Source organism: Nematolebias whitei, chromosome 16 (genome assembly GCF_014905685.2).
Source record: "Nematolebias whitei isolate Nwh7 chromosome 16, NemWhi1, whole genome shotgun sequence".
NCBI lineage: Eukaryota > Metazoa > Chordata > Actinopteri > Cyprinodontiformes > Rivulidae > Nematolebias > Nematolebias whitei.
The window spans coordinates 22270127-22284139 of NC_056513.1; the positions used below are offsets into that span (position 1 = coordinate 22270127).

Sequence of the window (14013 nt, forward strand, 5' to 3'; positions counted from 1 at the left end):
TGTGTGTATATTGCATTAAGACTTCTTTCAATCATTTAATTTAATTTGTTCAATTTAATCAAGTTGCTGTAAATATCTATAATCTTTAGGGAGGTTTTGAAATGAAAACGTTTTGTTAAGATAGTATAGTTTCTTTCATATGTGCATCCATCTACTTTCACAAACGCTGTCCAATGGATATTTTCTCTTTTTTGTAAACTCTAGAGCACATATATCAAACTGAAGGCCCAAGGGCCGACTATGGCCCTTTTAAGCATCTTATCTGGCCGTAAGATAACATTTTAAAAGTATAAATGTTTATTGCTTCTCATTATAGTGAAAAACTGAGCACACTTTTTTCAAGACTTCTCATGATGTCTGGCCAACTTTGTTTTTTCTGCAATTGTCACGTTTCTGTCTCTGTTTTTGTTCACCTGTTCATGGTCAAGCTCTGCTTCTGTCACCCTATGCCACACCCACTTTGCTTCACCTCTGTATTCAGACTTCATCTCATGAACCTCTTCTCCTCCCTATTTAAGCCCCAAGCTCTCATTGACTAGTTGCCAGATTATCAAACTCTCTGTGATAGTAGATGTCCAACGTCCTTGCCATAAAGTCTTGTCTACCTGTCTTGTTATGACCCCACACCTGTCTTCTGGATTCCTCACCTTGTCTGACTCTTGCCTGATTTGGATTCTGCTTTCTGACCATGGTACCGACCCTGTTTATTATTATCACGACTATGCCTCACGCATCACGTTTTGGATGTGTCTTTGGATTTCTGCTCAAAGGTTCTTGACCCCTGCTAGCTCTACCGGACTTTGCCCCTGGACAATCCCTAAAGCTACACTCTGCATAATCCTCTCTCTGCTACAGCCTGCTCACAGCACATGACGTCAGCCTCACCAGCTCTCTGAAGGAGTCCCTTTCTTACTCAACTGTGAAGGTTAGTGACTGCCATTATAAAACCCTAAACCTTCACCAACAAAGTCCATGCTCAATAATCCAGGTATACAATCCAACAATTTTCAGTCAGGTCATCTGGACAGTTTCTTACACACCTTCACAGCAAAGCCAAATTCACTAATCTCCCTATCTCTGCAAATTGGACCCGTCCCCATCCACAGACCTCCACCAGCAGCAATATTTCAATAAATCTGTTAAACCATTCCTGTTGTCCGATGTTGTGCACAAATCCTAAAACCCAGTCTTGTCAGCAATCTTTGAATTTGATTCAGAAAAAGCAACAGAACGTCAAATGAGACAGATGAAACTATTGTTGAGGAACCTGCAACTGACAAATGTCAGGTATCTGACTGGAGTTAACGTTTTGTAACTGACAGTGTTTCCCCTGGTCACTAGCCTTGGCAAGGGCGCTCATCTCTTAGGAGATTTTGTTTTTAAAAAAAATTGTCAACTAGGGGGGTTCGTGAGAGAAGCGGAGCACTACGTCAGTAACCACTAAGTACTAGCGCATGTGTACTGCGCGCAGCTAGTGCTACTTTAGTGCCAGCAGTTGTTGATGGGGGTGGGGGTGTAGTGGATGAAGGACATTTCCGTAGGCAGGGCGCCCTGCTTGGATAACATTAGGGGAAACACTGAGTTGGACATCTCTGTGTCTAGAGATGGTTGTGCATGAAAACCCCAATAGACTATCAGCTCGTGAAATATTCAGACCAGAGCATATGCCACAAACAACCATGCCATGTTCAAAGTCAAGTCCTCTATCTTTATCAACGTGATGCTCAGTTTGAATCGTAGCTTGTCTTACCCATGTCTAAATCCTAAAATGCAGAGTTGTTGCCGTGTGATCGACTGATTAGCTATTTGTGTTAGAAAGCAACGGAACAGGTGGCCGGTTAGGGAGTATTGTCACAGTACAAGTAATATTCAGCCACTTTCAAAAATTATTATAATTGTTTTGTTCACGACTTAAAAAGGTATATTTTGCGACCACTACACTCTAACTATCCTGTTAAGTAAAGGGAATTCCCCTGAGAAATGCTGTCAGAATGTTTGTTTCACATAAGTAGTTTCATTAAAGGGTACCGTTGGCTTATTGCAGGTTTGTTACAATATACAGTGTTTAAATGCAAAGAAGAGACACTATTTTCAGTATATCCATTTTAGGCAGCATAAATCTGTGTCGCTTCCCTGCAGTCTGACTCATCTAGGGAAAATCTTCTATATAATGTTTTGTTTCGTTTTTTTTCTTGTAAAATATGCATGACGAGTATTTTGTGTAGAACTGCACAAGAAGATGTTTAAACTCTTTTATTTTCTTTCCTGTCCAACTCATTCTGTTGGCTTAGCAGAGAATAGTGTTGCAGTTTTTGTATGCTCGGTTAAAGAAAACGATTTGAGGAATGCACTTGTTGATCTTTAAAGTGGAGCTGTCGGAGGATAAATCTAATTACACACACATTCACTACCTACACACACACACAGCAAGAGAGAGAGAGTCTATTACACATTAATTGTATCATACTGACCACATCTGGGAGGTCCGCTCACTTCTCTTGACCTTTGGTTTGACTTTGAGAAGCCAGTCGTCCTCAGGGACAGCTGGCCTGGGAACGTTGTAAAGTGGATGGTCAAACAGCGCCTTCAGTTTTAGCAAATCAGTCTCCTCAGATTCATTTCCATTGTGGCCTGCTCTCAGTTGCATGGGTTGGATGCTTTTACTTCCTTTCACATAGAGTTTGCCAGGAAATGCGTTACCATTTGGGTGTTTTGTGCCATCTTTATTGGACGTATCTGTTTGGCTGTCAGCTGGAGGCTCCGAATTTCCTCTGGTTCCCATCGATGTGTTGGCGTGTGCCAAGTCTCTAAGGACGTGGGTCCTGGGTGGCAGTGGGGCGTCACAGGGCAGGTGGTGAATGGAAACAGAGACAAGGGTCAGGAGGAGATGGAAGAAAACGGTTACAAAAGCCAACAACAAACAGATTGTCCTGGAGCGCCGGCACATATGCCATGACATCCAACTGAAAAGAAAGAAAGAAAGAAAGAAAGAAGGTCAGTACAAGAAACTGCATGAAAGGAAGGGAAAAAAGAGAAAAGTTTGTCATAGATGTTAGTGTTAGAACTTGTTCAGAGAAAAATTAAAGCAAAAATCACAGCCAAGCTGTCATTTAAACACAAACATCTTTGTCAAGGCTTTAATTTAAAATAATAATAATAATTAAAAAAAACTCCAGCCTTGTCACTGTCAAAAATTTATTTTCTTTTCACTCACATCTGACCTTGCGATTGTTTTACTCCAGTCAGTGCACAAATCTTTTTCTATGCACTGAGACAAAGAACAAGACACTTACAAACATGTTCCTTTCTTCTGCAGCATTCCTGAGACCTTTCAGCTCCTGCTGTTTGACTGAGAGGTAAAATGGAAAGAGACTCGCCAGCATCAAGGCTGTATTTACTCAACTGTTTGCACTCTCTATTTTCTACTAGCTTCAGATGGGGAGTGGTGCCAGGTTAAAGTGATCTGGACATGCATCAATATATTTACTCTTTTTCAACCTGGCTTATTTTGGCAGTGTGTTTGGCCTGTGTAACTCAGGCTGTCTCATTGCTTCAAAGAGAGATGAAGTGGAGTGCTCTGTCCTTTTAGAACAAGAGAATTTTAAAGATGCACTCCATATCAAAAGATTTTTATATGTAATACTATACATATAGGCGAGCTCCGAGCTCTGCTCCTCTGGGCGTCCTAGATGGCAGCTCTCTGCTCCACACCGAGGGCTGTGGTAGCTCAGTGGTCTGTGGTTGTGTCAGGGAGGGCATCCGGCGTAAAAAATAGTTGCCAGGTCTTTGTGCGAGTTAGTTCGCTGTGGCAACCCCTGACGAAGGGAGCAGCTGAAAGAAGAAAAAAACTATACATGTAAAAAAAATTACTGCACATACGATATTCAGAACTTATACCATACACTTATGTTGATATAGTTCCATCCATCCATTATCTTTTACCTGCTTCTTCCTTTTCGGGTCACGGGGGTCACTGGTGCCCATGCCCAGCTATCACTGCACAAGAGGCGGGGACACCCTGGAGAGGTCTCCAGTCCATCACAGGGACGCATAGAGACAAACGAGACCAACAACCATTCACTCTCACTTACACTTAGGGACATTTTAGTTACCATTCACCCTAATGTGCATGTTTTTGGTCTGTGGGAGAAAACCCATGCATGCATGGAGGGAACATGCAGATTGCACCCAGAATGGTTTAGGATTCAATCCAGCAACCTTCTCACTGAGAGGCAACAGTTCTACCAACTGTGTCACCGTATTGCATGTTGATATATTTAATATGTTTATTACATGTATTTTACATTGGTGGTGAAATGACTTACAGTATGATTGATTTAAAGATTTTTCTTTTGTCTTTGAGAAATATATATCTGGAGATTATTACAATAAACAAGAAACCAAAGGGAGCAGTGGTGATTTTAGCTTCTTTTTGGGGGGTGCTCAAGCACCCATAAATTTGAACTCAGCACCCCTGAACAATAAAGAAGCCATCATTAGGATTGTATAAGGAAACTCAGCTCTCAAACCTCAGATTCATCAAAATATTTAATACGTTTAGAATAAATGATGATACTCTTAAACGAGTTAGTAATATCTATGGTTTTATTTTTGCACGAGTCGGATCCTCGATGCCGCCTGTCAGTCATTCCAGCAGGCTTGTCAGCAACTGACCAATCGGTGATCTCAATTTGCCCCAATGTGAAATGCCCCTTACCTGCAGGAGCTCCACCCCCTTTTTCGGGTTTTGCATTAACAACGCTTTGCGGAAAGAGGAATTTCATGAAAAATCATCAGAAAAATAGGTAAACGTTGTCAGTGGGGAAGATATAATTCAGACACGTGTTACCCTGAATGTTTATAGGCTGTGGTACAGTTTATTACATTTACAAAACCTAAACGGAGTCTAGAAACGTAAAAGATGATAAAGCCCTGCGGACGACCTCATGAGCAACTGAATACAACAGTGATAAACAGGAAGTGCCACATGTTCATCTGTACAAAGGTAACTGCAGATAATCCTCTTTTTTTTTTTTTTTTTTCATAATTACATTGTACATTGTATTAATGGTTAAATTAAAGGTTAATGCTTAAAGCTAGTTGTGCTTTGTTTTGGGTGTTTTATATATGTTGCAACTTCTGGTTGCATAAGTTTAGTATTTGTTATGATCAGTTAACACTAAACTGAATTTGTACAAAGTGTTTATGATGTTGTGTAATGTGAAGCAGAGCCCTACGTCTGCATCTTAGCTAGTGTGTCTGTATTGTGCGCCGCTAGTGCTACTTCTTGTTGTACCTTGCTCGCGAAAATAGTTATTGAATCAAGCGTTTACTTATTTAGGTAAAACTAGAAGTTAAACAACCTGTTAAAGTACACCAGAATGCAGGAAATGGTATCTACTTGATTCAAAATTTTATGGGGGAGGACCCCCAGACCCCCGCACCAGTGTGTGCTCTTCACATTACAAATGCTTCTGATGCCAATGGCCATTATGTTGTTCCAGCCAAGAGCCATTGTCAGCACTGGGGGCTAAGCGCCCCTAAAGATTAGATTCTATAATCGCCCCTGGAATGAAGCAAAGAAGCATTAATCTGCTTTTTTAAATACTTGTATGAGATGTAACTGAAGTAGATGTTCACCGAGGAGTTAGAAAGGCAGATGTTTGGTATTTTGCATGTGCACTTGCTTTAAGAATTTGATCAGGCACGCCAGGCTTCATGGAGAATCCCCAAGGATCGGCTGCATTGCTCCTGTGAAGTGTGGTTCTTTAAAGTGTGTGTGTGTCTACATGTTGTGTAAGAGTGTGTGTTCAATCAATGTAATCCACGTGCTTTGCGTCATACGCACTTGACACTCTGGAGAACATATTGACGCTGACTGCAGCGTGACTCGTTTTTATCCCCTTCACAGAACAAACTGAATAGATTTTAGTTTGAGGTTTTCCTCACAGGTGGTTGCATTCATTTATAATTCAACAGCACTCATAAAAAATGCAAGTGTTTGGTATCAACATGAGCTAAATGCAAATTGAGGGAGGAAAAAAAACACACCTTACAAAAAAAAAAATAAAAAAATCTTGGCGCATTTGAGGACGTAATTTCCATTTTTCCATTTAAATGAAACAAATTTCCATTTTGGAATGACTCTCGAACACTCGTGGCAGCTTTACAAGATAGTGGCAATTCTTTCCAGAACAAAACCGAGAAACTTCTGTTTAGGAACACAAATCAACAGATGGCGTTTTCTGACAGCTTCAGACAGTGCTGTACTGAATTGGGTAAATAAATGAGCTCTTTGGCATTATATGCAGGCACTTGTAATGTTTAGAAACACAAACTAGCTATTTCAAAATCTTTACTCTGAAATTCATTCACTTTTAAACTCTTACATTATTTTTCTCATTTGGAAGCTAAAATGACTTGTTTTGCTCTAGGGATTAAAAAATAGCATTTTCTAACTTTTCTGTGAATTGGTCAGAATTTAGAAATATTACGTCCATCTAAATCACTCTTTTATTATTAACAAGTAAAATCTTACTTCATTACAGCTGTTTGAATGAACTCAGTTTGCAGTGAGAGTTTAATTCTGACCGAGATGACAAACTAACCAGAGTGGATTGTTGTCATCTCAATACCTGCGTAGTAAGATGCTCCTGGTGCTATTTATATGTTCAAAATACCATAGAGTTTCATATAGTTAACAATGAAACAAAAAATTGACAGCAATTTCATTGTTTATAAGATAATAATTGCATAATACATTTTAATTTTTTAAACTGGAATTATTTTAGGATGGCACAATCTATTTTGATCTTGGCCCTGCTTGGACGAGCCATTAGCTGGTCAGTTTAGTTAGAAATAAACTCTAATTCTCCAAAGAGAAATTGTTCAAAACATTATTTACAACAGGTAAGATGTTAAATATTTTCAACTTTTTCACAATGCCCCACTTCAAAAAAATCTAAACTATCACCTTAAAGCACTTCGGCATCAGTAACCTCTTGACTACGCACAATCTGTCAAGTAGGGACATTATATTTATATATTTTAGTATTTATATATATTAAGGCTTTATAAACCCTTCCCACACTCTTGCAATGTTAGTAACAATGTTCTAAATGCTCTAAACCAGGGTTGCGGACCCACCTATTGTGTGTCTCTACTCTGCTGTGACAGACAGCCTCAGAAAGAGAAAGGAGGGGGCCCTTCAGTGATCACTGAGTGGGCCAGGCCACCGGGAAATGTCCTGGTAGTCCTGATGGCCAGTCTGCCCCTCAGCACAATACTCTGGTTGGTTGCCTTCCATCAATCAGCCAATCATGTATCATGTACAAGCTTACATAGAAAACCTGCAAAAGAGTGAGTCTGCAGTCAAACCACGAAGTATCAAGGGACTGTATGTTTAACAAATGCTAGGGACCCAGATAACATGGACTGAAACAAAACAGACTTGGAACATAGAAACATTAACAGTATTTTATTTACAGTGCAAAATGTACAAGGTAGGCTCTGGAAACCTGGGGAACAAGGAGAGAGGTCAGGATGGTGGAGTTCCAACAGATGCAGATTAATGTGACTGCCGTCCTTACAGCTGGTGTTATGAGACAAAGCAAGGAAGAAAGTCCACAAGGATTCCAGTACGGAGGAGGAGGGTGTCTCAGGTGTGGCAGGCAAGTGGCTGGAATGCAGGAAGACAGCTGAGGAGGTCCACAAGGATTGCAGGGATTAGAGTCCTCTTGCAGTCTTATATACTCCTGGCTCATCATCAGGAGAAATGGGTGACAGGTGTGATTGATTGAGTGCCATCTTGGAACTTCAGAGACTGCAGAAAATTGAACTCCCACAGAAAGTACTTCTTCACACTCCTTTACGACATGTGGGCTCAACAAAAAGTGGAACGATGCTTGTGCACTTTTTTATTTTTATGTAGCTTTTTGTTCATCTTTTTGTTTCACTTTTCTTTGGTTAAATTTATTGTCTATAAATAATATGTGTATAGATAACATGTTAGGGGGGGAGGGAGAACAACCATACAAACAAGTCTAACTGAATTTTCTGTACTTTTTAAAATCCTATTTGTAGTAAAAAAAAAAAAAAAGGAAAGTTTATCACAACCATAAAATTAATTTTATGCTAAATGAAAGCATTATTGAAACTGTCATTTCAATGCCTTTCCCTCCAGTAACTTAAAATCCTTAATTAGCCGTGTTTTCAGGGTCTTCTACATTTTGCAAACTACTTTTTGTCTGCAGTACTCTCTCAGCCTTTGTCCCACATTGATGTAACATTAACACTCTATTTTCAGTTTAATTCACACATCCACATTATTCATCTTTTCACCCTTTCATCCTTTTGCGCTCGCTTCATTTTCCCATCCTGCTCCATTTTCATCAAGCTTTTGTTACCCGTTTTAAAAAGTACAGACAGCTTCTGATGGTCAAAATGGGGTCTGCCTCACGTACACGCTCGCTGAGAGCCACATGCACATTAATATTGGATTGTGTTTTAGATTTCTCAATAACAAGAAGCCCACTAGAGATGTTCAGATAAAAGATTTATCCCTCCCTCTCATTTCTGTCCTCCTCTGATGCCTTCCAGTTTCCAGTTCTTGGCTGTCTGACACACTCCTCTCTTAGTCATCTACCAACAAACTCAATGTGTCTCTGAGCCCATGTTGAAATCTTTATTTGTTCAGGAATAGCAGACACCTTGATGACTACGTCCTATTTCTAAACAGGAGTTTCTGAATCACAAGTTGTCTGTCAAGATATATTCAATAACCAATTAATTGTGCTTCTTTATTTTCCTCCTTTGTGTGTTTGTAACACACAAGCACACACACTTTGGGATGCTCCAAGCCTCCACTTGTCGTCACAGGTGGTAAGGAGGTTGCTATGATACAGTGCAGTGCTGTTCTGATACTGAGAGACGTTTTTAACGAGGACACAGTGGATGGCCCAGAAGTCTTTGAAGTCAAACATCAACCGGTAAAGTGACGTGCGTTTCACGGCTCTGTGTAATTACAATGACATTCTCATGGGTGACAAACGTTGTCAGTCTCAGGTTTTTATATTTATTATATATTCCTTTGTTCAAACAATTTATACATTTTTAATTGATATGTTCCACAACTGTGCATTTGCTGACATATTTAGTTCTAAACACCTGAAGTTTCATTGTCAAGCTCATTAGCATTGCTGTCTGGAGACAACAAGCTGTTATTTTCTACAAAAACAAGAAATTGACATTTTGTGAGGTCTAACTCTGTTTTCCTTTGCACCACTCAAAATGTTTTGTGGTTAAGATTTTGGAGTGCAGGTCTAATACTACAGAAGCCCTCAGCAAGTTCTATACACTGCTCAGTTCATACCGTGAGACCAGTTTGGACTCTCTTAAACTGAAATGGGAAACGAACTTGGAGGAATCCATATCAGACTCAATCTGGCGAAGGATCATTCAGAACATTTACTCATCCTCAACCTATCTGAGACACGCTGTAATTTAATTCAAGGTGGTGCACTGGCTTCACTGGTCCAAGGACAAGCTTTCCAAGATCAAAGCCAACCTGTACCCTGCATGTAATCATTGTAAACAAACTCCAGCTACACTCCTGCATACATTATGAACCTGTCTCAAACTGCAGACCTTTTGGCAATCTATGTTTGACACCTTCTCTGGGATATTTGGCAAAACTGTTCTCCCATCACTGCTCATCTCACTGTTTGGGGTGATCCCTGTGGATATGTACTTCAGCAAGTACGAGAAATATGTGATTGCTTTTGTTCTTTGTTGTGTTTGTGTTAAAAAAACAAAAAAAACGTAATAAAAAAGACCTTGGTTTAAAAAAAAAACAACAAGAACAAGAAGTACCTGTACATCTATCCATCCAATACCTTTACCTGCTTCTTCCTTTTCGGATCATGGTGCAAAAAAAAAAAATTTCAAATGTACAAACATATTCTCCAAAAATATACAACAACTAAAAATTATAATTCCATCCATCTTTTTCCTGTTATCTACTCCTTTGGTTGTGGGTGTCATTGATGCCCATATCCGGCCATCACTGTGCATGTCTCCAGTCCATCACTGGGACACATAGAGACAAACAACCATTCACTCTCTCACTCACACCTAGGAACAATTGAGAGTTACCAATCAGCCTAACATGCATGTTTTTGGTCTGTGGGAGGAAACCGGAGTACCCGGAGAAAACATACAAACTATACCCAGAAAGGTCCCCGATCGGGATTCAGTCCAGCAACCTTCTCACTGAGAAGTGGCAGCTCTACCAACTGTGCCACCGTGCTGTGTCGCTAATGCTAATTTTAGAGCACAATATATCAAACACAAACACAAAGTTAGGACTCCTCAATTATTTTAGTTACTTAAGAGCAGAAAATAAAGGTAAAGTCAGGACTTAAATATCCCATAAATTTGCAGCCAACAGCTAGCTAATGTAATGCTAGTAACTATACACGCTAATGCTAATTACATGTTATCGGCTGCCTATTTTTATTAAAATTATAAACTATAGTGGATGTCTAAATACATACTGTATGTTCACTAAATTTTTTATTGTGTTACTCACTGGTGTAAAACAGCCTGTGAGCATTAACAGTAAAAACAGCAGTTTATTGGAGCGAATAGTCTGTTCAGTGTGACTTTTAGCTTTTTACTGGAATAAAAAATATGTAACTTCAATGAAAGCACCACAGAGCCACTTTCAGGATTTTTTCCCTCAACACTGGGAAAAGCTTCTCAGGCTTGAAGCCAAGCAAACTAGCAGTGTGTTGTGTGACTGTGTCTCTTTGCATAAATATTTAACAAGGTGGAGGAGACACAAGAAGAGGGAGGAGATTTATAAAAAGTGTCTCAAGTTAATAATGGATGAGGTGAAATTTGTGATAGATGCATGCTTACTGACACGCAATCCAGCGGATTATAAGTGCTATTACAGTAATTGCTGAATGTAAAGGCTTCTTCACATGAAATAGGTCAGCCAGGTAAATCTGGGTGAAAGCTATCAGTGTATTATGCTGGCATTAGTCCCTGCACATCCAGATGTATCCCGGCTCAAACCCTCGCGGTTGTTACACTTGAATGTTTACATGGAAAATTAGGTCAGTGACTCTCAAACGAGGACCATTAATCAGCATCATAACTCTCCAGGACAGATTATACTGAGTTCCAGCCAAAACGGTCCCAAAGCATTCGTTTTATCTTGCCCATTCACTTTGCATGTGCTTGGTTCTTGTGTTTCTTACTTTGTCATGGCAACTGATGACATAGGAGTGTTTATTAGATTTAACAAATAAATGAATTAATCTTAGTAAGTTAAAAAAGTTTGGCAATGGAATTGCCATGTGCTTATCTATCCAGCCACCCATCCATCAGATAATCCCTCTATGTTCAGGATGAAAACCCAGCAACCTTCTCCAGCTCCTCCTGGGGAATCCCAAGGTGTTCCCAGGACAGAGAGGACATGGAATCCATCGGGCAAGTTCTGAGTACACCATGGGCTTTCTTGTAGTGAGACTTGCCAAAAGAAATGTTGAGATCCAAGTGCCCAGAAGACATTGAAATCAGGTGATTCCTTTCAGTGCAGAGCAGTGGCTCTACTACGAGCTCCCTATGGATGAAGGGGCTAATCACTTCATCTCTAAGGCTGAGCCCAGCCACCCCGAGGAGGACGGCTGTGTCAACTCCTTGCATACGGGATTTGATTCATCCATATTTCATGAGGGTCAGAACGTAGGATGATCAATCACTTAAGAACGTTGCCTTTCAAATCAGCTCCTTCTTCACCACCACATATTGAACCGTTGCGCTACCTTATTCAAAATGTTGTTTTTGTCCTGATGCATGCTTAATAATCCAGGGAGATAAACTCAACAAGGTTGAGTGAGGTCGTGTAAAAGAACCCATCCACAGGACATGACTCAACCTTGTTGTTATTGCTTTCTGTAAAATGTTTCTTACTATATTGCAGTAGTATTTTGTATGTTCCTGTGCACAACCTGTGCAATAACCTGTCACACAACTAGTGTAGTATATGTTGATTATGTGCAGCATATATATATATATATATATATATATATATATATATATATATATATGTATAAACTGTATATATATAATGTGCATTTTAGCTTATATTACTACCTTGAAATACTTATTCATTCAAATTCATCCTGCTGCACCATTATATTCTACCATGTTGTTGTTTACCATCTCTCTTTAGGACATTGGAAATATTATAATTACTTTTTCACTTTTTGGTACTTTTTGTGTGTGTGTGTGTGTGTGTGTGTACCCTTATTGCATGCTTTTAGTATTTCTTGTTTGTTTGTTCTTTGATTTTTTTTTAGCGAGTCAAATCAGTTCTTCTCATCCCAAGCATTTCATTGTACTGTTAACCCTGTGTTAACATTGCATATGACAAATAAACATGACTTGAACTTTATATTAAAAGGAAACGTGATTAGATTTAAATGGCAGTAGTGATTAAATGAATTTTAGAGCATTTCTTTTATGTCTTGCATAATGCATTTTGCTTTCAAAAGACTGAGTGAGGTTTTAAAATTAGAATTTAAGGTTATCTAAATACCATCGCCAGATGTTTGAACAGCCTCTGATAGTTGTGAGATGTAGAAATATTCAACACTACATGATCAGATGCAAGAACAGAGAGATTTTTGCCAATTTTTATGCAAATATGATATCTAGAATGGAGTTTTGGGCTGAAAAACCAACAGATTGAATAGGAAGTAAATACATTCTGTGACTTATTATAAACTTTGTACATGATTTACTGAGAAAAGGGCAAGAGTTGTTATATCTCTGAGCCCAGAGAGCAGGCTGACCCATGGGTCATAGTGTTTTTCATGGTTGCCAGATTTGCCGTGGTTTGTCAATAATAGTGACCTTTGAAACACTGGGTCAGAATGACCTATGACCTTGGAAAATAATTCAACATTACATTTTGTCCGTTTATCAGCCCCCTAAAAAATAACAACAACAAAAAAAGCTTGTTTTGGTGCATGAACCACAGTTTCTGTTTAAACCAAACGAATTAGCTCTTGTTTGCAAGTTTGCTTTCAGGCAACTATTATTTTGAATAAAAGCCAAAATGATGTTTCTCATCTGATGACAGTGAATGAACTAAAATATTACAACTATTCATGTTCATTTTTTATCACAGGGCTATAAGAACTTTATAGACATGACTCAAATTTCTGTATAGAAAAACTCAAAAAATGCTGACAAGAAATATGATGGATTGAAGCACAGAGCTGGCTTTTTGTTTCATGTCAGATTGGGAATGAAGAGCTAAGAGTTGACATCTTGCAGGAGGCGGTCTCATATTCCCTGCTGATATGTAGCAGCAATGTCAATAAAATAGCAGAACTTTGCAGCCAAATAAATGCATCATAAAGAGATTTCATTTACCCACTGGAACTTCAAAACAGAGAAAGCAAATTTCCCCTTTTGCGCTCAGTAAAGCTGCATAATGACATTCACGCAAAGCTGAACATTTGAAAATAGAGACGTTTTTTATTACTTTTGGGAGGAAATATAAAATCTAAATTGTAAATTAGCAGCTTTTCAGCGCAATGCTCTCAGAAATGTTGTCTAAACCCCATAACCTGTATACATATATATATATATATACCTGTATATATGTGTGTGTGTGTGTGTGTAAGTTCATCCTCAACAATTCAGGTACAAATCAACAATGTTCATTCAAGTCATCTAGATGGTTTCTTTTGCTGAGATATTCATCCTTCATCCAAAGGACTTCTTCAGTCCGAGGAGCCACAAACAACAGAGTCCCAAAAGCACCAATTCCCACATAGTGGAAAAAAAATGTTTGCTAGTGATAAGATGGTTTCTGGGGCCCGCTCTCTCCCCCATCAACTCCTCTAAGGCAGCCATCTTATCGAGAAGGGGTTCTCGGGTTCTCTGCAGACCAAAAGTGGGTGTTTCTAAAGAATAGGCATTTCTAAAGTGCAA

At 39.1% G+C, this 14013-nt stretch overlaps 1 protein-coding gene across 1 annotated transcript in view; it reads right to left on the reverse strand.

The window, feature by feature from the left end:
• LOC119422943 (extracellular serine/threonine protein kinase FAM20C-like) overlaps positions 1-3319 on the reverse strand; it is a 38636-nt gene extending 35317 nt beyond the window's left edge. Inside the window, exons 1-2 of the mRNA XM_037690354.1 lie at positions 3294-3319; positions 2472-2963 (exon numbers count right to left, since the gene is read on the reverse strand). Coding sequence (XP_037546282.1) covers positions 2472-2963; positions 3294-3319 — 518 coding nt within the window. The remainder of the gene's footprint in view (positions 1-2471; positions 2964-3293) is intronic.
• Between the last annotated feature and the right edge of the window lie 10694 nt (positions 3320-14013).